Source organism: Cololabis saira, chromosome 21, assembly GCF_033807715.1.
Source record: "Cololabis saira isolate AMF1-May2022 chromosome 21, fColSai1.1, whole genome shotgun sequence".
Lineage (NCBI taxonomy): Eukaryota > Metazoa > Chordata > Actinopteri > Beloniformes > Belonidae > Cololabis > Cololabis saira.
In genome coordinates, this window is record NC_084607.1 from 29,246,762 (window position 1) to 29,271,400 (window position 24,639).

At 39.3% G+C, this 24,639-nt stretch overlaps 1 protein-coding gene across 2 annotated transcripts in view; it reads left to right on the plus strand.

The window, feature by feature from the left end:
* LOC133421757 (myosin-10) overlaps positions 1-24,639 on the plus strand; it is an 80,460-nt gene that overhangs the window by 5,914 nt on the left and 49,907 nt on the right. For both annotated transcript variants that reach the window (XM_061711513.1, XM_061711512.1), the window contains exons 3-4: positions 3,542-3,698; positions 23,776-23,803. In XM_061711513.1, the coding sequence (XP_061567497.1) occupies positions 3,542-3,698; positions 23,776-23,803 (185 nt within the window). The remainder of the gene's footprint in view (positions 1-3,541; positions 3,699-23,775; positions 23,804-24,639) is intronic.

A 24,639-nucleotide genomic window follows, 5' to 3' on the forward strand; every position in this document is an offset into this window, starting at 1 on the left:
CGCGGTGCTGCACACTGGGCCACAGGCGAGTGGTGGGGCTACAAGCAGGCCTTTGTGTTGCTAGATAAGCTTCAGCTGTTAGAAAGCCTCAGCATTCTTCCACAGCAAAGAGACCGTCCGTCTGTCTGTCTCCTGCCGCCCACTTCAGCTCTGGTGCCGCTCAGCGTCTGTCCCATCTTCATCACCTCTATTCCCCCCCCTGCCTCTGTGGCTCTCCTCCTTCCTGACTCACTGGTCCTGCAGATAGTTCAGCAGCTTCCTTTCTTCACATGCATCTTCACATCTTCATATTTTGGCTTTTCAGATATTGCTTCCTCAGTTTCTCTGCTCTAGGTTTGGTCTTAAAATGGATCCACTGCAGGGCAGACAAACAAACATGCACAGACGGATTTCTTGCTTATATTGTGCACATACAGGACTGTCTCAGAAAATTGAATATTGTGATAAAGTTCTTTATTTTCTGTAATGCAATTTAAAAAAAAAAAAAAAAATGTCATACATCCTGGATTCATTACAAATCAACTGAAATATTGCAAGCCTTTTATTATTTTAATATTGTTGATTATGGCTTACAGTTTAAGATTAAGATTCCCAGAATATTCTAATTTTTTGAGATAGGATATTTGAGTTTTTTTTAAGCTGTAAGCCATGATCAGCAATATTAAAATAATAAAAGTCTTGCAATATTTCAGTTGATTTGTAATGAATCTAGAATGTATGACATTTTTGCATTACAGAAAATAAAGGACTTTATCACAATATTCAAATTTTCTGAGACAGTCCTGTATAGTTTCATGTGTTTATTTTAAAGGCTCCTACAGAATAAGAACTTAATTATTTTAATTTTCTTTAACACTGTTGGGGTTTTATGTCTATAAATATGACAGAGAAAGGAGGAAGACAGTCATTCTTATAAGGAATGAGATGATCTTTGCAAATAAACTGGACCGCTGATGAGGACACGTTGAAAATAACAGGAATACCCCTGTTTTAATGAGAAATGCCTGCAAGAGGGTTCAGCTTGTCTCAAACAGGCTTCTGGACAATACAGGCAGACAGAAAATGAGAGAGTAGTAAGAATAAAGCAAGAGCAGTCTCTGTTAACAGCACAAGTTTTAATCATTGGTCACGTTACTCAGCATCTGTGCGGTACATTTGTTAAACTGTTAGCTTTGAGCTTTTGTACATGATTTCTAACAAAAGAGTTCACCTGTGTTACCTGCCAAAGCAGCTCGTAACTTCATCAGCTGCCTTGTTGCCAGGTTACCAACACAACAGTCCAATGGAGATCTCTGGAGATTTCAACCACACTTTTCTCTGCTACTCTAAATGCAAAATTTTAATTCCTTTAGGGCATATATAACATTTTACTGAAATTCAAGCAACAAATCTAAAGCATATGTTAGTTTTCACACAGATCCACAGCGCCATGTCAGTTGCTGCACGCCTGGGCGGCCTTTGGCGCGGTGACTGGTCCCTCACAGTCGGCCCGCTGCCTGGCTGATCAGAGGCAGCATATGGGCTCGGCTGTTGTGTCTGCTGTCGTCTGTGTGCCTCTCAGCTGTTAGCGGGTCATGGCATACCCTTCCCGAGATCTGATTTCACAGTGGAAATATCACTATCTCTTTCCTGGACTGGGCAGGCAGGCGTTGGTGTTCAACAGGCGCCGGCGAGTTAGTAATATGTTCTATTTGCTGGCATCAGGGTTCATGAATCTAGCTGCAGATTCTCCAGCTGCTTGCATTTTTCCAAGCTGCAGAACTGGACTCAGAGAAGAGTACAGGCTTCCTATTTATAGCAGCACCAGTTTTTCTTTTAAGTGGGAATCAATTTTTCATCAGGGTAAAAAAAAAAAGGAGAGTGGGGAGTTTGAATTTCGGCTTGTCCTCTGTTCCTGAGCTCTCTGCGTCTCAGGTAGTGAGCAATTTAGAGAATGGCTGAGAACATGATTCAGTGTTTGGTATACCTCTTCCCCTCCACTGAATTGGACCTCGGGGACCTCCGTCAGCTGGATCCACTCTCCTCTTTTGTCAATCTCTCTCTCCCCCATTAACCTTCTTTTTTTTTTAAACTCCTTTTTTCTGTATCAGCAGTTCAGCATCAGTTGCTTAGTGCTGACGGAGGGCCCTAACTGAGCTGTTACGTAACGGCTACGGTACGCTCGTCTGCTCTCCGGGGCCCCTTTGTGAACCTATGGCTGCTGAGTCACGCTCTTGTTCCAGTTCCTCACTCGGCTCTGACTGCAGTTTTAATTATAAAGACTGATGTCATTACGTTTCATGCTTTGGTGTGAAATAATCAATGTAATGCTTTTAGAGTCTACACATGTAGCTATTGATTTTACTTTTTTACTATCATGGTAGTATCAGAGTACAGAGCTCTAGTTATAGTTAATTCAGTTTTAAAAAGAGAGCCTCAGTTATTTATAGCAGATGAATGAATTCCCAATACCATGTTGAACCTTACTGCCAAAGAGGTTTTTTTTTATTAATTAGCTTAAATAGATTCTCATTTACTAACTTTAAGTTTATTCTTCTTAAGTTACTTAATGAAACAAAAAATAAATGTAAATCTACCTTGTAGGTGGCAGAACCTGCCTGTATAACATCCTTGATTCTTACATTCATATTGACCTGTCTGACTGAGTTGTAACAGATGTTTTACACTTGTTTGTACGTGTGTTTTTATTTTATTTGATTGGTGACAGTTTAAGATCTCTTTTACATCCAAATATTAGCATTCCTATGCATGTATTTGTTAGTAATGGTGCAGATATTTGCTGTATGTTCTCTGTGTCAGGCTCACTAACAGGCCAGAGATGGTTGCACTAGTACCTGCTTTATATACGTGTCATCTACAGGGACAATATACAAGCCTGTATGATGAGAAGAATGAGCCCTTGACCCTCTCAAAACTAGCTGCGTTGTTTTGTTTCAGTCTGCAGTCCAGTAGAGAAACCTTTCTACCACACACTTTCATTCCCACATATTCTACAAGTTAGATAGTAAATAAACCATTTTTTATAAGCACGTTATTTGTTGCTTGTACACATAAAGAGACCATATCATGACAAAAAAGATACAAAAAAATCTGAAAATGTCTAATTCAGTGAGGTGGGCAGATGTGGTTGAGAAAATAGCTGTTGTTTTTTTGTTTTGTTTTTATTTTATTTGTTTTACCAAAGCATGATACAGACATTTCATTGAGACTTCAAGAAAAAATATTTGATATTTTTTGCATTTAGTCCCTATTCTCAATCTCTCACAGTGTTTCATGGCTGTTGTTAGATCATAAAAAGTAAGATAATAAAAAGTGTGCAATCATAAGGGTCGTTAAACTCCTACAGTTATTTACAAGGATGGTGCATGAGTGCTTTAACATCTAAAAGACACTTGTGTTGAATATATTCTGTTGATATATCCTTCACTGTTGCAAACAGAACTGGATTAACAATGTTTTCTATTTCTTAACCTTCCATTGCTACTTACTCATGTTCATTTACCATATTTTTGTTTGTTTTTTTTATCTTGTAAAATTGCAGACATACTCTGGCCTTTTCTGTGTGGTCATCAATCCCTACAAGAATCTGCCCATCTATTCAGAGAACATCATTGAGATGTACAGAGGGAAGAAGAGGCATGAGATGCCTCCACACATTTATGCCATCTCTGAGGCAGCATACCGCTGCATGCTTCAAGGTAAAATTAAGACATTAACATACCTTTATAAAGTGCTTTATTATCATTCTTGGTTTTGACAAGTGCAGCAAAATATCACGGGATTCAACACTGAGGTTATGTTCAAGTCTAACATCTAAAAGTAACGAGTCATCTTTGTTTGGGATTATTTATAACTCTGGTTCCAAAAACATTGGGAAATTATGTAAAAGTTACAGTATGTGGTTTAACGTTGTCTTGCTAAAATAGAAGATGCAAACAGCATTGTTCAGGTGGGAGAATATATAGCATTTAAACTTGTACCTTTTAACATTGATATTTCCATTCCATATATGCAGATGTTGTCACTTTCTTGAGTCCGGAGAATGTGGCAGTCACTGTTCCCAAGAAGAATTTTACATTTCTATTTGTCCGACCACTGGACAGTTTCTTTCACTTAATCTCAGTCAATTTTAATTGAGCTTAGTTCAGAGTAGACACTACAGTTTCCGGATCACTTATGTCTTCCTCTGTGCTTTAATTTGCATATGTAAGTGACACCGCAAACTCTGTTCTCTGGTAATTCCTAATCTATTACTGAGCCACTGCCTTGATTTCCAGCCCAGAATAATGTCTTTGTGTGATCCATTACTGTCTGAAGGCCTAAGGATCACACGCATCCAAAACTGATTTTCAGCCCTGTTGTACATGGCATATTCCCATCCCTTGCATTTTTAAGCTGAAGAATGGTACCGGTATTCTGTAATTATTTTGTAATTTTTACATGCAATTTTCTAAGGATTAGTGGAGGAAAATTGACCAATAATGTAGCTAATATTAAAATAGCTGATAAAACATGTCTCACTTTAAACATTTTCTACATTTTCCGTGTCATTTTCTTATTGAAATATGAGTTTATGAGATTTCCAAGTCATTGCATTCTGTTTTGTATTTACATTTTGCACAGAATTCCAACATTTTAGATGGTAACATGCTCTTGCTTCCATTAAAATATATCTGCCATTAACGTGAAGCAGAAGCTGAACTGAATGTTTACTTCAGTTCGGCATGGGTTTAGCTGACTTGCATGCAGCATGAGGTTTGACAGCATGACACAGGAGATTAGTGTGTGAAGGGAGTGTGTAAAGTGTGTGAACGGTCTTGAGGTCAGAGAGGATGTACCGTGTCTCACTAAGTCTGAGAAATCAGCTGTCATTAAGGAGGTCAAGTAGCAGATTAACTATCTGGCAGATCTCCCTGCAGTAGCACCAGTGCCATGTGGTTAATTACGAGGAAACTAAGCACATGGTAATGGTTTATGAGCTTGCTTGTCACAAACGTTACCTCTGCATTATAGGTTAATGTGGAATTGAAGTGTTCACTGACACTAATTCTGAACTTGTTTTCAATATTACTAAGGACTGCTGTAGCTTGATTGGCATGAAGGGGTGGGGCTGGACCAATTAGGTAATCTGGTAGGTGTGGCAAAGAGCAGGAGAGACACACGGTGGAGCAGGTGCAGGCCCGACTCCTGCAGGAGGTTCTGCACATATGAATTTACATTCATAATAATCTGGACCAGCAGAAGGGAAACAAGGAAAATCATCGGCTGCAAAAGTTGGCCAGTGGTGTAGTTAGATAATTGTTTGGCTCTACTGTGTGCAGTTATTTTTCCAAACCATGCTGATTTCAACTGATTTGTTTCCTAAACCCTTTCAGCTTTTTATTTTTCCAAGCAAACAAGTTCAGTTTAAGACAGAAGTCTAGTTTTTATTGATGGTAGCAATGTATACCTACCGTATTTAAGAGGTATACATTCATTTCCCTCTCAGAGTTATCTTTTATATTTATATACGTTTTTTCATGTCGGATTTGTTTATCCGTGAAGCCTTAAGGACACGTGTTCCTATTTTACATTTGTTTCTGCAGTAAATTAGCACATTATACCAGTAAAGAGAGAAAACGATGGAGGATAGCTGTAACATGCTGTATGTGGAGCATCCTGCGATGAATAGATCATAAACTGACTATTACGCAGACCTTGATAACAAGCTGATGGTGATCTATTTGAATCAGGTGTGTTCAAGCAGGGAAACATCTGAAGCATGCAGAGCATTTATTAGAGACTCTCAAGGACCTGACTGGACAACGATGTCTTATAGCATGCATATTAGAGGAGAGTCGTGCAGTTAATTTTGGTGGACTTTCATTGAAGCCCACACTAATCTGAACCTTGAATTCAAAAAAATGCCAACATGTGAGCATGATTAAAAAAAAATATAGATCCACAAGACACAGGACTTTGACCCACTTGTGATACTGGCTGCAGATTGTTTTGAATCTCTGATGTAGAAGAACCGCTGTGTTAAGCAGAACCTTTATTTGAGTGTATCAGTGTTTAGACAGCTTTAGCCTGTCTGCTGTGTGCCATCACTGTCACTAAAGCCGCAGCTTTGGGTTCTTCCTTTTGTTTCTCCTGAATGCTCGTTTGCATGTGTGTGATTGGAATGTTTAGAAAACAGTTTGTTTTATTTGTAGCAATATATGCACTGTCTGGCAAAAGTAAGAAAAAACTCCTCCAGTCCACCCTAAAGGCTCTCAAGGGCATTAAAGTGTTGGAGTCTGGCTCTGGATACATGTATGAAGATTATGCTGTCATCATTTTATTGGGGGAGATAACGTTGTTGAACCTAGACATGAACTCCAGCTCATTATCCTACCACCACAGCCCTGCACAGTAGACAGCAGGATAATGGTGCATCACGTCACCTACCACTCATGCTATACAAATTGAGGGCCTTTTTTAACTATAGGGTCAATGATGAATAGTTTCCTTAAGGCTAAACATCTGTTAAGTCGCAGTTTCTTCAGCTCTCTTTATAATGTCAGAATATTGTTGTATTGAAATAATGTGGACTATTTAACATCGCTTCAAGTTCAGTTGTTTATTTTCTATGATCAGATATTCCCAGACATTTAAGTGATCTCTGATAATGATCATTCAAGATTTTTTTTTCCCAGCCATATGTTCTCAAGGAAGATGATGGATCACCTCCGTTCTTCCAGGGTCAATTATCCGGCCCTTCTGAAACAGAGTAATATCTTTTCCAGAACCACACAATGTTTGTTCAGACATGGTTGTTTAAGGAATTATAAGCTACTCACTGCATCATGTAGGGTTAAGTAACTTTGTGACACATTAATGACTCTAGTAATACTCAATGGGATGCTCTCACATATTTGCTTAGTTAAATCAAGATAAGTTTTCCCCCTAAGCATTAAAGTTGGGCCTTGGTGGGACTCGCTGTCTGTTCCAGGGTTTGTGTATCTGTCTGAATCCGTGGGATTCCTATCATTATTTGTCTCTGGCCATTTCTGCGTAAAGCTGGGACCTGTTGCGCTTAACTGAGCAGAATGAAGCACGTTCCTCAGGTTTTTCAACAGCTTTAAGATGTCTAAAGGGACATTATTCCCTCTGGTTTATTCACCTTATGCTCTAGATCAGGGATATTCAATTGGCGGCCCGCGGGCCACATGCGGCCCGCCAGGAGCTTTTATGTGGCCCCTGGTCATATTTCAAAAAGGGGGTGTTTGTTGAAAAAAAAAAAACTTTTTTTTTTATTTATTTTTTTTTTTATAATATTTTTTATAACTGGCTACTATGGACTAAAATGGTTATTCTCAATGCTTAATATAATATTCAAATAAGGAAATCTTGGTGTTTTATTAAAAGTAGGTCAATATCAATTTCATTAAGTTTGCACAATGCATGGTTTCAAAATGAACTTGCATTCAAAATAATATTTCTTTATCTGAATATTATATTTAATATTCACAATTACTAAATCTGGAGACAATTAATACATAATTCATATGTAAACTAGATATATTCAAATGTATAATACAAATTAGGGCTGTTCGATTTTGCCCAAAAATAAAATCTCGATTTTTTTCTTTCTAAATCCGATTTTCGATTACGATTACGATTATTTTGTGAATTGACAAAAGGCAAAGAAATGATTTAAAATATGCTGTTTTTTTATTGAACATTTGCCCCAAAATGAAGATACACAATATTCTTCACTGCAAATGCAACTTCAGATGAAACCGCAGATACACAAAGAACAAATACCCCCGGTGTACCTATTATCACTGTGGAAGATTTTGTTCTTGGTATTTGGGGCGTCTCTTTTGTGCCACCATTCCCGTCTCTGACCCCCTTTCCCCCTCTCATTCTTTCGGACCCCTCACAACAGGCAGGTTAAAGCAGCCAGTGGAATGAGGTCACCACTGTTCCCGCTTTCCATACCACACTGTGCTAAATTCAACAAGCTGAGTAATTGTCAGGTTGTCATAGTTGTCTAAGCAGCCTGTTACCCTCCGCCGGACTGCTGTTAGTCAGGATCCATCACTATGGATACCTATGTGTGTATCTGTGTGCCAGACCAAAATAACCTTCCCCATGGGTCTTGAATAGAAGTGTCACTTGGTGAGTGACTGTATCCTAGCTAAGGACAGGGAGGTACTTTTAAATTAGGGATTGTTTCAGTTTCATTGACTCAGCTTGATATGGTCTCGGTCTTGTTCAGATTGTATCCTTGAACACTTCGCATCTATTGCAAACTATTTGGGATGTCCTACTGTTTTGTAATTGCTTTCTTTCTTCTCTGAGTGAGTAGAGCTACTGGCCTCTCTCATTTCCACAGTTTCCTCTCCTTTACTTTTGAGCTCATGTCTTTGTCCTCATTTTGGTTCTTTCTCTCAACCAGAATGTTCTGGTTTGAACGACACCAATTCTAAGAAGACATTTTGGTCACCTTTCACTTCACATAAAAAGAAACCACAGTGCTACTGGAAGCTCTGCAGTAGTTTGTGTTTCTTTTTCTTAGTCTTTGTTCAGAAAACACAAATTGACAAGTGTGTGGGAATGTTCCCCTCCTCGTCATTTTATAGGTAGGGTTTATGTATATAAAATCATTTATATATATTTTTTATATTTTTTTATATATGTTTATATATATATATATATATATATATATATATATATATATATATATATATATATATATATATATATATATATATATATATATATATATATATATTCCACACACAATGAATGTTTAAAATCAATCCCAAAAGTTTTCCAATGGTTCTGCAAAAAGAGTTTAATTCTTTAATTTGTTTCTGTCTTGCAACACAAGCTACAGAAAAACTCCTAGATATGAAATATCTATCCAGCACAAAAAGTGAATATAGGAGACAAGTGATGAGTCAGAGAAGGGGTAAGAGCATTGTAAAAGGCCGAGCAAAGGTCTTACACATAAAAAGAAAAGAGTTAGAGTTAAAAGCAAGACCCTACTGACATCAGCAGGAATAAGAGGGTGCAGAAGGGAAAGAGTTTTGGGGGGAAAGAGTAGAGGGTGCAGAGGAAAGGCAGAGGGGACGGACAGTATTGTGTCTTACAATGGGGGCTTTGTGCAGTCTGAAGGGGGCTGGGACTGTGTGTGTGTGTTTCTGTGTGTGTGTGTGTGTGTCTGTGTGCACGGTTGCAGACACAGTGGGCTGCAGCTACAGAACACTTCCTAGGGAAATGAGGCCGCTTGTTGGGGCAGTGAGGGCTGGAGAGCAGGGCTGGTGAAGGGCGCACCCAGGATCTGAGTGACATGACAGGTGTGAGGGTGCTCGTGTGTGGGACTTTTTCCTGTAATGTCAGAGCCTGTACATTCAGGGTATGGTTCAGACAAATGGGAAGTGTGTCCAAACAGCAGGCTTTTATGAGTGTACTGCACATTCAGTCTGTCTCCAAGAAAGACACATGAACAGATTCATCTTTAACAACTGGCAGTTGTAGAGTTCATGGAGGGAAATAAATCATATTTCTCTTTTTGGATCATACACCAGTTCTGGTTTATGGTTAGGGTCCCTGTCACAGGTATTTTCTTACCTAAAATGGTCAGGAAGTTGATCAGGATAGCTTTCATGAGTCACTCATTGAGCCATTTGTGACAGGTTCATAGAAATACTTAATATAGATAACGGGGCTTCACAAACTCCAGGATTTCAAAGGTGAAGGCCTACAATTATCCAGTTAGCTCATGGTGCAGTCAGTAAGTTATGTTTGTGGACCTCCTGGGTGTCTGTATCCATATTTGTGTCGTCAGTCATCATTGGAACACTTTTCAGCATCACAGATCAGAGTGTGATCTATGGGATTAGATGCATATCTGAGGCATAACACATAGAGACTGTGAGGACATGAGTTAATGTGCAGTCATTGTCATGCATTGCTCTTATTCTTGGATGGTGTTGTCATGGGAAACACATAGCAGGGATGCCAAAAGCCTCAGCACATCAGAGATTTACCTTGGTGATGCTATCAGTCCTCTCACTGAAGGTCAGGAAGGAAAACAGCAAGCTGAGTGACTCCCTCATCCGTTTTGTCAGTGATGATCCACTGATTAATCTGTTTGTTTAAGGATCATTAAATGACTATATAAACAAAACTCTGTATTGCATATCCTTGCTTTATTTTGGAGGCAGTTATTGGCTTCATAAATTGTTAAGATGGGCGGTATGAACTAAAAAATGTATCACAATAATTTCTAGCATTTATCCCGATAACGATAAAAATGATGATAAAAAAAATACCAATTCAACTCCACCTTTGTAACTATTCATCTATCACCACATTCAGTCTTTGGAGCCCCCAAATCACTGCTCTAAAAGAATACTAAATGTTACTAAACTACACCAATTAAATTGAATTGATGAAAACCGATTAAATGAGTCCACCTGTACTGCAAAACTGGAATGACTCAGATCCGCCATGTTTGTTACACAAAAACCTCATCAACGGGAATTTATCTTTCTTTCTTTCTTTCTTTCTTTCTTTCTTTCTTTCTTTCTTTCTTTCTTTCTTTCTTTCTTTCTTTCTTTCTTTCTTTCTTTCTTTCTTTCTTTCTTTCTTTCTTTCCTTCCTTCCTTCCTTCCTTCCTTCCTTCCTTCCTTCCTTCCTTCCTTCCTTCCTTCCTTCCTTCCTTCCTTCCTTCCTTCCTTCCTTCCTTTCTTTCTTTCAGGCTCATATCTTTCCTTCCTTCCTTCCTTCCTTCCTTCCTTCCTTCCTTCCTTCCTTCCTTCCTTCCTTCCTTCCTTCCTTCCTTCCTTCCTCCCTCCCTCCACAAAAACGTCATCAACGGAAATGTATCATTTTTACAGCGAGATGACAAATTCTTACCGTGGGGAATTTTTTTGTTTATCGTGAACGGTAAAATATCACCCATTCCTAGACTACGTTCACCTTTACTTGTTGGTGCTTCTGGCTTCAGTTTGACTTGTATTAGTCATATAAACTAGATAATGTGTACAACATATGGTATTTAGTGAATAGCATAGCATCACTGTGACACATTTACCTCCTCTGACTAGTCCCTGCTGCCCTTGTGTGCCTGGAATTCCTGTGGGGCTTCAGAGCTTAGCACCCTGATGTTAGAGGTGCCGCAATAACACTCACACCGATTTACAGAGGGAAATCGCCTTGTCCTGCTGGATTACAGCAGGTCTATGGCTCACAAAGAACAACTATAGACCAAACAAGTCACCCGAAAACCGACATCTGTAGTCAATTACGCTGCCAAATACCTTCTGTCATATCTCCCGCTACAGCTCTCTCCCCCTTTCATCGGGGTGGAGGCAACGCCCAGCAGCACACGGCTAATTTCACCCTTCCGGCACATTTTCAGCACCTATATTTTATTAATACAAACAAACCTATTTTACAATGTGCTGTACAAGATATCCAATGTCTGCATTGAGTTTAAGAAAAAAACAATAGGCTAGAGGAGGCACTTTATAATGCGTATTGTATCCCCATATGTTACCTTGGACAGGTCATATTTTCTGACAATGGCAAGCAAGCGGAGTGGCGTTGAAGCAAAACAGCAGCAATGGGGGAGTTATCCATGATGCAGCACTGGGGAACTTTGAATTAAGAGTGACAGATTTGGGTCTTTTATTGTTTTCAGAATAATCGCTGAAACATGAATACAGAATTTGGCCAAAAGAGTCCAGTGAGTCTCTTATATCAATATCCTAGTGTATCATGTATACTTGAATTGTAAAGAAGTGTGGCTGATGCATGGAGACTCAACTTATTTCATTGGTCCTCCTAGATTTCTTAATATTTAGGATGGTGATCAGTGTGTTCATCACCCAAACCCAAAGTAATAGAGACTGTCTCTCATTTCTTTGTTTTTAGCACATGAACACGTTTGTTTGTAGTCTGCGTTTGTTTCGCATGAATAATGACAAGAAGTTGTGAGGATGTTCATTTATGTCATTTATCTTTAATCAATTTCCAATCCATTATCAACACAGGTATCTTGTCTCTTTGCTTTGCTGCAACAAGTTAAAGCAGGAAAATAGAATCACTAGATTTCAAAGCGTGCTTTAATAACAGCAAGGATCTGCACCTCACCAGCCTAGCACCCCATGTGGTTCTCGCTCCGCTCTCTTACTCCCTCTGTTGCTCCCTCTGTCTTGTATCCCCTCTTTTTTCCTCCCAGACTTTTCTCATTTCACCCCTGCATGAGAAGCATGTGAAAAATGTGCTTTGTGGGACTTGAGCGGGGAGCGACTCCAAAAACATACGTGAATGTGCTCTAGACAGAGTACGGCTCAGGCTTACAAGTCAAACTCAAGGCGACAGAAATGAATGAACTCAACATGCCAAAGTCTCTTTCTGCCATGTGTGCAATAAATCTTTTCCTTATTCTTTTGATTAACTCTTAAATTGTGCTGCTTTTTCAAGAGAAAGTTCAGACCCAGCATCACATTTCCATTTGTACCAAATTAGTTTTTCTTCCCTCTTGCTATGACATTACACTGTTTTTGCAGGGTAATAGAATCTGCATTTCTTATGTAAAAGTCTAATTGATTCTGCTTGCTGTGACATGTTCACGAAAGCGTAGATGGTAAATCATCAGTAATAGTACTGATTTTTCTTTGCTACCAATATATCACATAAAGTTGGTACCCACAGCTACAAGCTGCTATTTTCTCTGATTTCCCTTTTTTATGCTCAAAAGTTTGAGTCTGTATTTGATAGATCGACCCCGTGACCCTGCAAAGGATAAAACGGGTGGAAAATGGATGGATGGATGAAAGATCGGATCCTGGGAGTTCATTTTTAGCAATTTTACATAATACTCCTCTCTCTTCCTGTGTTTCCTTTTTACAGTCAGCCTTTCCAGTTAAAACAAACATACTTGAAAAAAAGATGCTTTAAAAAAAGCAAGGCCCAAAAAAAAGATATTTCCCTGATTTATATGGTTCTAAGGAGAAAAGAAAGGGAAAAGTGAAGAAAGGCACACCAAAAGAGGTGAAAAAAGAGGAAGCTGAGGGTGTAAATGACAATAAAAGCTTTTTTCCTGCCTCTGTGTAAGAGATCTATCCCTACAAATACACACACACACACACACACACACACACACACACACACACACACACACACACACACACACACACACACACACACACACACACACACACACACACACACACACACACACACACACACACACACACACACACACACACACACACACACACACACACACACACTCTCCCAGGTGGTCCCTCAAGCTTTGCTGTCATTTCCGATGGGGTGGAGACATTCCATGCCCCACCATGACATCTATTTATGTGTGTGATCTCAGCTGCCAACTGTTATCACTGCCTCGCAGCTGAATCAGAATCCCTGGAACATCCCTAACGGTAAAGCATGTCAGCAGTCGGACTTGACAATATCTTGCTGGAAAATTGCTTTTTCAACCTGGGCTTTTCTCTTTGCATCAGGGCTTAAATTCCCCACTCATACCTGTTTTACGCCTCTTATCTCCTCTTTCCCTCTTGATTCTGCTATCGGATCCCTTCCCACCACACCCTTCCCCGTGCTCTCTTGGGAAGTATTCACTTGGCTGTCGGTGGGATTTGTTGCAGCCACCAGCCATTTGTTCCTTAGCTGATGATGTGAAAGTGATCCATCACCCCAGTCCCAGCATACACTGCAGCTACTTCAGACATTTCTCTCCTAATTGGCAAAGGGGTTACTCTCTCTCTTTAATATCACCTTTGTTTTTAGTACCAATAGCCTGCTGAAAACATATTATGTTTCACATAAATGCCACCAAACACCTAGCCTGCACACATGCAACCACACTTGTGCACAAACTGGTTCCTGCAGAGAGTCAGGCGTCTCTGTGGGGCTTCCTGCCCGTCTGTTCCTTTGCATGTGAATGCCCATTTGACAGGTGTTTGGACAGTGTTACAGTGAATGCAGCTGAGCTATTTAGTCACTCAGTAGTTGCTTATGAACACACAGTAAGTGAACACATGTACAATGTTGTACCTCCTGGGTGAGCCAGCACATCTTTACATGCTGCAGTTAGCTTTTTTCCCTCAAATGATATTATAAATGTTTCTAGTCTTCTGAAAATTAACAGTTTCCTGGTATATATTGTGTGGTTTGTCCAGATTAAAAGTAAAAGTCCTTTTTCAAGTGTAATCTCTATTTTAGAAATGTTGCTGACACGGCTTTCACCCATCCTGCAAAGAACAAAGTCCATATTCATCTTTATGTTAATGTCGTGACGTTGTAGGCGACAAAGACATTTACTCTCATGTCCATGTTTAATTTGAAATTATTAAATAATCTCTAATCCTCTAAAAGTTGTGTTCAGAAGGAGGGCAAAGCCGATTTCCAATGTTTTGGGACTGCATATTGTGTCAGTGAAATGTGCTGATTAGCTGTAACCCCCGGGTCGCACCAGCCCCAGCAGCAGCTGAACTGCACCAGCCACTGTGGCTCACGGATCAGTTCTGAAGTATCCCAGAAAACCAATTAGAGATCTATGTTGCTGTTGGGCTGTGGCTAAGCCGTGTTGATTTACCCACAGTGGAGCGAGCTGGCAGGAAGTCATGCACGAGTGTGACATCGTGAATCCAGTGTACTTTCAAAATAAAACAACATGAACAGGGTCTGACTTATACATTGACATTGCATTAACCTGAGGAGGCTTTTTCAAAGCTCTAAACCCCTCTGAACTGTTTTCACACAATGTACAAGGAGAATTCAAAATTATTTTTTTAATCCCCAAAGGGATTGCACTTGCAAAAAGTATTTGTACTTGTAGATACAAAGCTACAAACCTTTTTACAAAAGCTACAAACTTTTTACAAAGCTACAAACTTTTTTTACAACTACGAGTTATGGCAGTGTTTTGACGTGCCAAAACTAAGAGCCAATCAGCGATCTTTAGCACGGGTTTCAAAGCGTTTCTGGATAGCCAATCAGCACATTGCATCACTTACTGACGTCACCGCCATATTGGATGTGGCAAGACTGGGCTGCAAAGTAATACAAGTAAATTGACTTATTTTCATAAAGCACCTTTCTACAAAGAAATGTACGTTTTACATCTCATTTATTCATTCATTCACGCACGCACTAATATACTTGGGAAACAGTTAGGCACCAAATATAATATATTTAATTTTCTCAGACGGCAAAAATAAGAACTTTATTGATCCCACATAGGAGTAATTCATGTCAGCTATAGAGAACAAGGTAGTGCCCGAAAAACAATATATATCCCCCCTCACAAAAATAGAGACATATTTTTTCATCAACAAAACAATTATTTCAGTAGTTTTCAGTATTTCTTTCTGGAGGTTTATAGCTGTGGGTGGGAAGGATTCCTTGTAGCCGTCTGTGTAAGTCGAAAAGCTGAAAAGCACATTTAATTTAACACCACTCATCCTTTTTACATATGTAATTCCTGAAAAGACATGACCTGTCCAGCTATATCTCTTTAAACCAAGCTACTCACTATGTGAGTCTCATGCGATCTTGCAGCCTTCAGGTAAACTCATAATGTCACTAATTCGTCAAAGAAAGCACTCTGCCTTTGAAATGAGGACGGAGCAAAACCATCCCACTCCCGGTGGGACTCGGGGCTATATCTGTGCATACTTGCAGTGATAATGTTGATATGGAAGAAAAAACATTTTAACACTTTATAATCTTGCATCATAAACCTTCAGAGGTCAAGAGGAAAAGTTGACTTATTGTAGAGAAATGACAGAAGTATCTGGATCCATGAGCGATTGAACTGTTGACAGAGACATTTAGCAAGTCTGTTTCTTTTCTGTCTTACAGCTACATGTAAGGTCTGTTCATTTGATGCATTAGCTTTAGTGAGTAAAACAACAGAGGTTTCAAAGATGGATGATTGTTGAACACTGTAGACTGCTTTTAATCAGTACGTCACTGCAATAATGAAGGTGATATATCATCCAAGTTTGTTCAAGTTCTCAAAACTACTGCAGGAGGATGTTATGTATTACCCCTTAACCTGAATCTTATCTCAGTCAGAGACTTTAGGTTGACATTTATACAAGGCAGGTATCCACAGACCCTCGACACTGCCCAGATCACTACTTCCACTGTCTGGGAATGTGAATGAGCTCGGCCGCGCTCACACATATGCACAAACACACACTCACAGCTTTGTTCCTCTGGGTTTAAGTAGCTCTGGGGTCTGGTCTGCCTCTGCTCCAGCTCTTTATGGGTAATCAGGGCACCATTGTTGTATCACCGTTGCACTAATACAGCCATCATATTCTGCTGTGGCTGCAGAGTTGTGTTTGTATGAACGTGGGTGTTTGTGCAGAGGTGTGGGTAGCCCTAACTATATATATAACAGTTCATAAGAGGGCGGCCCACTGGCTATCGCTCAGGATTTCTCACGTCTGTGAAGTGGTTACCATGACGCCTGAATTTTTACTGAGCGCTGTTGCCTTTTAAGACTTCTTCCATGAAGCAAATTGTGAGTTTGAACCTCAGTGTGGAAAAAATGTGTTAAATCCAGTTTCAAAGATCCCAAAAGGCTGAAAGTAAAAGTAAAGGCAGCTTCAATTTCATATGTATTTTTAAGATGTATATTCCTGCGCAGAATACAAGATTTCTCTTTTCTCTTTATCATCCACATAGTTACGTTTTTGGTTTTGTTTTGCTAATGTGATCACAGGTTTAAGATAAATGTAAATCAGTGAATATGGCTGTGGGTCAAAGGAGGCTCATTTGCATCCACAAAGCTAAGTTTGCAGTTTGCAGCAATTAGAAGTACATCGAAGTTGGACTGCAGCCATGTTGCTGAGGATCATTGACAATAAATGGATGTAATTATGGTCCTTGCATTACGAAAGTTTTGCACACTAGGGTCCAGTTACAGCTGGAGATGTGGGGGGATGTTTTTGGTGCCTGTGGTTGGGAACCCTCAAACCTTTTCAGCCTGGAGCTTAAATAAGAATATTTGTTCCACACAAGTGGCTATGACCCAGGCCGTCCAAAAATTTCAGTCCCAGCATTTATCAACAAATCAAAAGCCATAACACATTACCAACAAATCATATATAATTTAAACCACTTCCAACTAAATGCTTTTGCTTGTTTAATGTTTCCATCTGCAGCGGTGTTGCATAGTTTTAAGAATATAGTCAATTTACCTTTTTGTTAAGCAATGCCATACTTGTTTGAACCAAGGAGGTATAGGCAAATATGTTTATAAATAAAGAACTACAACATACTGGCAAAGTAAAAGTCTGCTACGGCTGACCAAGGTTAAATCAGGTTGATAAGAGGGGGCTATGGTAATGATTGGGGCTTTTGTGGAGAGGCAGAGGAGGGGGATGCTCTGGAATTTGAAGAATGAGGGTTTGTTTAATCCTCATGGGGGATAAATTATGAGCAGAAAAGGAATCCCACTGTGCCAAACAGGCCCATTTTGTGTCACAGGGGCCTGAAGTTAGATTAATTCATGTGTACAGCTATTGTACGTCCATGAGACATGGGGCTCGATGGGAAGTGAAGCATTTCACAACTCAGTTAAGTATGATATGTCAGTGCCGAATTTTGGATTTGGAACGATTTTTGTTTTATACCCATTTCATAAAATAAATAATCTGTAGGGAGGTGTTGTGGAGGAAAATAGCAACTAAAAGTCATGGTGCGATCGTTAAAATGCCCCATAACTTACAAAAGAAGCCAACAAACCCTCGGGGGAGTAATCTGGCTTTGCACTATGGATGAGGTGGGAAAAGGGGGGAAATTAGAGCAACTGAGAGGAAGAGGGAAACAAAAAAGGGTAAAGATTTACTGAGGCAGTAACAAGCTGCTAGACGGGAAGAGCACGTACAGTTTGACTGGCCCACCTAGGCCGAGCCAGCGTGGCATCCTGGGTAAATATGACCTGGAGTGAGTTGCTGTGGAGATATAGGAAGCATCAGCTGCCAAGAGGTGATGCCACAAACCAGATGGATCACACACTTGTGTGCTCTAAAAGCTCATGTCACATTAAAAAGTTTTATAGAACAGTTCCCCTCAAAAGCCTTTACAATCAAAAGTTTTCACAAATAACACACCTACAAAATCTACACGCCCAAAACAGTTCCCAATAGCAGGATGATGCATACAACCACTGAACAGCTAAAACTACAAGTTTGCTCGTTTAACCCTGAGAAATATGTGAGATGTGAGGCCCTTTAAAGAGCAACATCACTCTGCTTAGTGTACACCCGATGAAAGGAGACTTTTTACAAACCTAATTTTCACTTCTGCGGAGTGAAGGAGTTGAACTCATATTTACTCACTTCCACTCTCCAGAGGGAATAAATCATGGGGGCAGCGGATGAAAAGAACAATTGTCAGTCAGGCTGACAGTTGAAGTATTGGCTATTACAGAATATAAAATTGGTCAAATGAAAAAGTCCAAGAAGGTATGATGGGGAGATAGATGTATAATGAGCAAAGACTGAGGCGATTGAGAATCTAATAGAAGTTCAAAGGTGTAGGAACTTCTATTAGTGTGTGTGTAGTTTGTGGATATGGAGTAAGATAACTTCCAAAAAGATGTGTCCATGTTATAACTATTCGTATTCGTAATTATAAACATTTGTATGTAAATAAAAAAGTTTTACCCAAAATTCTGCTGTCACACACATGAGTCTGATAAATTATTAGGGTTAGGATTGTTTTTATGTGAGTATGAATCTAAAAGCTGTGAGTGCAAAGTCTTGTGAATACATAGGCTATATATTGTTTTTCGGCACTACCTTATTCTCTAATATAACATGAATTACTCCTATGTGGGATCAATAAAGTTCTTATTTTTGCCATCTGAGAAAATTAAATATAATATATTTGGTGCCTAACTGTTTCCCAAATCAGTGCGTGTGTGAATGAATAAATGAGACGTAGAAGGTACATTTTCTTTGTAGAAAGGCACTTTATGAAAATAAGTCCATTTACTTGTATTAGTTTACAGCGCAGTCTTGCCACATCCAATATGGAGGCGGCGTTGACGTATCGCAGCAGCGGGCAAGAACACTCGATGCGATGTCTACGTATATATGTCTATGATTTCAACAGTTTTTCGACTTCGTACCCATAGACTTGAATTTGTGTTCACAGTGAAGACTCGTAGTCGTAGAAATTAGAGTTGTATTCACAAGACTTTGCACTCACAGCTTTTAGATTCATACTCACATAAAAACAATCCTAACCCTAATAATTTATCAGACTCATGTGTGTGACAGCAGAATTTTGGGTACAACTTTTTTATTTACATACAAATGTTTATCATTACGAATACGAATAGTTATAACATGGACACATCTTTTTGGAAGTTATCTTACTCCATATGTGGACAGCATGCGTTGCTCCCTCCCATCACAGGCCTGTGCACTTCTCACTTCTCTGAGAAAACACCTTCACACATGTCAATCACCGTTTCAGTTCCCTAGTTATTCTTTTCTTTACTTTATATAGACATTTGCTAGAAAAGCCTGTGCACTGTTTTACTATATCAGATGGGCTCGGTGTGCAGGTGCTGAGATCATCTTATTCTTCAGCGCTGACAGGGGCTTTGTTTGTAACCGTAAGCAGACTGGAATGTGTTGGATATATGACAGCTGCGGCCAGAGGGTCAGGAAATAATTCCAAGTACCTAAGGTTTATTTTTTGTTTGTTTCAGGAAAGACTTACCTCTCACATGCTGTTTATTACCAACTGTGTTTGTATGCAGTCATTGTGTTCTAAATACATCGTTTGAATAGAAATACAACATTTACATTTGTCCAAGGCTTTTTTTTCTTCCTTTGAATATTGGAAACAGGTGTTAATATCAAAAGGATGAAGTCACAATACTCTGCTTTATCACGTATTACTGACCTGATGGAGCTCAGAAGCCCTGAGATAAATGTGTGTTTGGTTTTAATGTTCATGGTGGATTATAGTGTTTTGTGCTTTTGTTCACTGGACGTTGTGAAAATCCATCTTGGGTACATGTGATAAGCATCAGATCTTAGCAGAACTGGCTGAAATATGTAAATATGAAGAGTAATCGTGCTTTCAGAATGAAGTTTCCATCATCAAGAGAGACCACATCATTAAAAATGAATGATAAAGAACAGCTCTTTGACATTTCACACTGTTAAAGTAAATATAATCTGTACAAATATGCATACACTTCATTTATCCCTGCATTTCTGTGAATAATTAACCATGTCTGTCTTACAGCTGGAGTCTAAACTTTTAAATCAGTAAAAATAGACTTTCACTACGAAAAAGATGCACAAACTCAGGCGAGATTACTCACCACCAGCTTTGGACATTTAGAGGAATTTTACGCCTGAGTGCACAAACAAAGGTAATTTCCTTGGTGACAGATCACACCTTAAAGGTTGTCAGTTTCCATCAGTGGAAACTGATCCAACGCAGCGCAGTGTTAACACATTTTTGTGGCAAGCCCCTTCGGCCTAACTCTTCATCAGTATAGAATGCAAAGCTTTTACAGAGCAGTCTGCGAGAGGAAGTTTACATCTGGACCAAACGTTAGTCTCCACAGGTGTTCGTCTGTGTTCATACCCAGACTGTGTTACAAGCAGCGTATCCGAACACACACATCTTTAGCCTGTGGTATTTGTTGTTAACACATGCGATGATTTCATTCCCACTTATCTACTCAAATATGTGATGATGTCAGGCTCCAGTCATTACACCGAGCATAAGCAGAAAGGCTTACAATTTTATGTCATGACTTCAGGTTGCAGTCATACTAAACACCGACTACCAGACATGGTTTATATCGGGCGCCTCCACTCACATGAGCCACTTAATGTACAAATGATTACTCCAAGTTCATTTATGAGGAAATTGGTGTAATATTAAGTTGTTTGTAAGCCAAACTCCATCAATGTTAATGGAGAGTTGCAGCATGGCCAAAGATTTTGGTGGGGATTTCAACATTTTCCTAAAAGTTGGTAAACATGCTGGCTTGGCATTGATGGATGTAATTCCTGGGTTCACTTGTTCTGAAGGTGCTTTGAGTGTAGAGCTGTTAATCCCAGGCAGTTGGCTGACCTCCCTGAGCCTGGCTCTGCTCAGGGATTTCCTGGTTGCTGGGAGTTTTCCTCTCCACTGTCACCTTGTACTTCCTAAGTGGGGTAAATGCATCGATGTGACAATTCACTTCATTCTGCCAGGTTTCTTAGTCAGGCTTCTTTTTTTACAGCTGTCTGTGTATACAGTATGTTAATAGTTTAAAACCTTTTAAAATTAAATCAATATGCATTAGATCCATTTTGAAGCCAGACTCAATTAGCATAAATGAGATCATTATGTTTTCCCTGTAATATTGTTCATCTGTTTGGCATTTTTACTTTATTTTTCTTTTTGTTTTTAAATAGCAGGCCAGATTTCCAGCCTCCCAAGGTTACCTGCCCCTGCTAGTTCACGAAAATGTCAACTGAATTATTAAAAACTAATATAAACTAAATAAATTCTCAGTAGATGAAACATGTAAACATTGTTCAGAATTATTACAGGTCACATAAAGAAAACCACTCAGTAAATTATTAAACTTTAGCTTTTACCACAACATCTGAAGCTAAGATTAGTTTCAGACACAAAAGTTTATTTGCAAAACCGTTAGATATAAAAATCTGACCTTCCAAACAAACCTTTAAATACCGTCAAAACAACACTTACCATCATTCAGACTCGTTTGTACTAGTTGGGAAACCTCAGATCACCTGTTTCTGTGGCCTCTTCTATATTCTCTGGCTGCTCCTCTCACCTGTCTGGCCAGCTGGCGCTTCTCCATATACAAGTGCACATTTCAAATACATCCAGCTCTGTCACCTCCATCTTTGAGATATTCTCTATGATTTTATTTTTTTATACTTTACTTAGAAATGACTGATTGTTAAATCTGCATTGCCAGCTTAATTGCATGACCTGTTCAGGTTTGACTGATGTTTTGCTGTACCAGCAAAGATGACGGATATTCTCAGAACCTGGCCTTCAACCTGGCCCTGAACAATAACGTCATGTTTTTCTTTTCCTGAAATCATTTAAATCTATAAATCACTTTCAATTTGCCTCAGTGCAGTAAATGTCTCTTTTGTGGAGGATTTCAACAAGTCCGTCACCGATGACAATGTCCTGTACAATGTCAATGATCTGGAGAGAAAATTCATGCTCAGCAACACCAGCCAGTAGTTCATTGATTTCATTTCACTGACATCTCTTTTTCCACATCTGCTGCATTCCTGAATAAGCGCTTTTACAGATTGTGATACTTTTATGTCAGTGATCCATGGCATAGCGATTATATTGATATTTATGTTACCACACCATCTAGTGTCAAACTGCCAAACCATCTGCTTCGTTTAAGGCTCGACCTTGAACTCAAGCAATTTCCGATTTTCTTTGATTCATTCTCAGTAAAGGATTATTTATTATTACCGTACTTTTGTCAGTTTCAAGTTATTTCTGTGACGATTGTGGGCTTTTCTTCCTATAACGGAAGGGGACAGACATTTGTCCACATGTGTGGAAATGGGATTTTTCCGCGCATAAAAAAAATCACGACATCTAAAGTGGGGAATGCTTTGATTGTAGCAACATGATAAATAATATGGAGATGATAAACCTGTCAGTTTCTTGCTGGTTCTCATCTTTAAGATTCTCTGTTGCGCGTGGGAAGAATTTCAAAACTGAGAGGTCGTCAACTTCAGCATGTCATCTGGACCTGGACCCAACTCCTCAGTGATGAAGCTGTTGGAGCCTCGGTTCTTACTGTAGGTGTCAGTTTCAGGCCGTTACACAGCACGGTGCAGGAGTAGCTGTGAAATAGACTTTGAACACTCAGTAATTTGATTTTGGTGCACAGGAAATGACGTTTTCTCAGGAAAAATATTCCATGTTGGTCCTGTGAAAATTACTCTCATGTGCTATAACCAAGTACCTGTTTTTTTTTTTGTTTTTTTTTTAACAATATCTTTATTGATTTTTCATTCACACACAGAATATTGTAATAAAGGACATTTCACATCTATTTCTGACTTAACAGTTTTAACCCCCCCCATCCCATCCCACATCCCTTCTCTCTTTACATCTTTCTTGTTTTAAGATCCAAAATTGGTACAAAATAACATACGGTACTATTGTAAATATAGTCAGATGGTACCTCTAGCAAATTAAAGATATACATAAACTAAACAAATAACCAAAAATTACACTTTTACTGTCGCCCTCCAAAATCCTTCCCCTTCCTCGGTTCACCACTACTCTGAAATGTAGGTATCCTGCCCTGCATTTTCCTCCCGTAGAAGCTCCCCTATATCTCCTTTTTTAATAAATTGATCAAATGGTTTCCAGATTTCCACGTACATCCCGAGTTTGTTTTTTAATGTAAAGTTATTTTCTCCATTGACCTACATTGTGCCATATCCTTGACCCAAGCACCGATTGTAGGTGCATCCGTTTTCTTCCAATTGAGAGTAATAATCTTTTTTGCCTGCAATATAGCGAAATCAATAAATGTATGTACTTGGGTTTTCAAATTGAGATCTGTTGGATATAAATGCAGCAATAACAAGGCAGGCTCCAGTGGAACCCAGTACCTGTTGATGCAGAAGAACTGATGAAGTTGTGAACTGTTACGGTAAAGCAGTGGTATTTAATAATGCTGCTTCCTCTTCTCTTTTCTCTGGACAGATCGTGAGGACCAATCAATCCTTTGCACGTGAGTACTCCTGCTCTCATTTTATTTCCTCCACCCTCATGGTCATATCGAGGCTAAGTGAGCTGGGATGTGAAACTGATGCAGGAAAAAGATTACACCCCTCTTTAACAGGATTATTTGAATTCTTCCCCTTAAATTGGTTATGTTTGGAAATCGGTTGTAATAAAAGCACTTGACAAAGCCCATAATTCATAGCCTTCTTTTAAAACAACTTTTTATTTTCCAAAAGCTGCTTTGTGCTGCTTTAAATAAAGTTTCCCTACTACTTTTATCTTTTCCGTTTCCCTCCATGTTTTTCTCATCCTCAGTCATTTCCCATTATCCTGCCTGTTTTATTTAAAGACTCGTTCCAAAGAGTTTCTTTTTTGCGGATGTTGGGCTGTATAGCGGCTCAGCCCAGCGCTGAGGGAGTTATGAGTGTGGTTTGTTGGCCTGCCCTCATCCTATGTGGCAATGTGAGCCGTTAAGTGCCACTTTCCTTCAGCTTGGCGAGGGTTTGATGTTGCCAGCAGAAAGAAAGTTGCATAATCCTTCTGAAAATTACATCCCCTGTTGGCAGGGCTCCAATTGCCGTAGCACCAGTGTTTGGAGCACCAGCACATCATTTTGGAGGAGCAATTAAATTAACTTCAAAGCTGCAGTTTCGGATCTTTTCCATTCTAGCTAACCGTCTTAACAGACTTTGGTAGTAAACGGTCGATTAAAAAGGGAAAAAAAGAAGAAGAAAAAGCCCTTTAACGTTAAATTTAAAATCTAGGAAGATTTAAGTAGAATTTTAAGAGAAAGAAAAACAAAGCATTAAGTTTAACAGTACTTCATTAAGAAATATGGACACC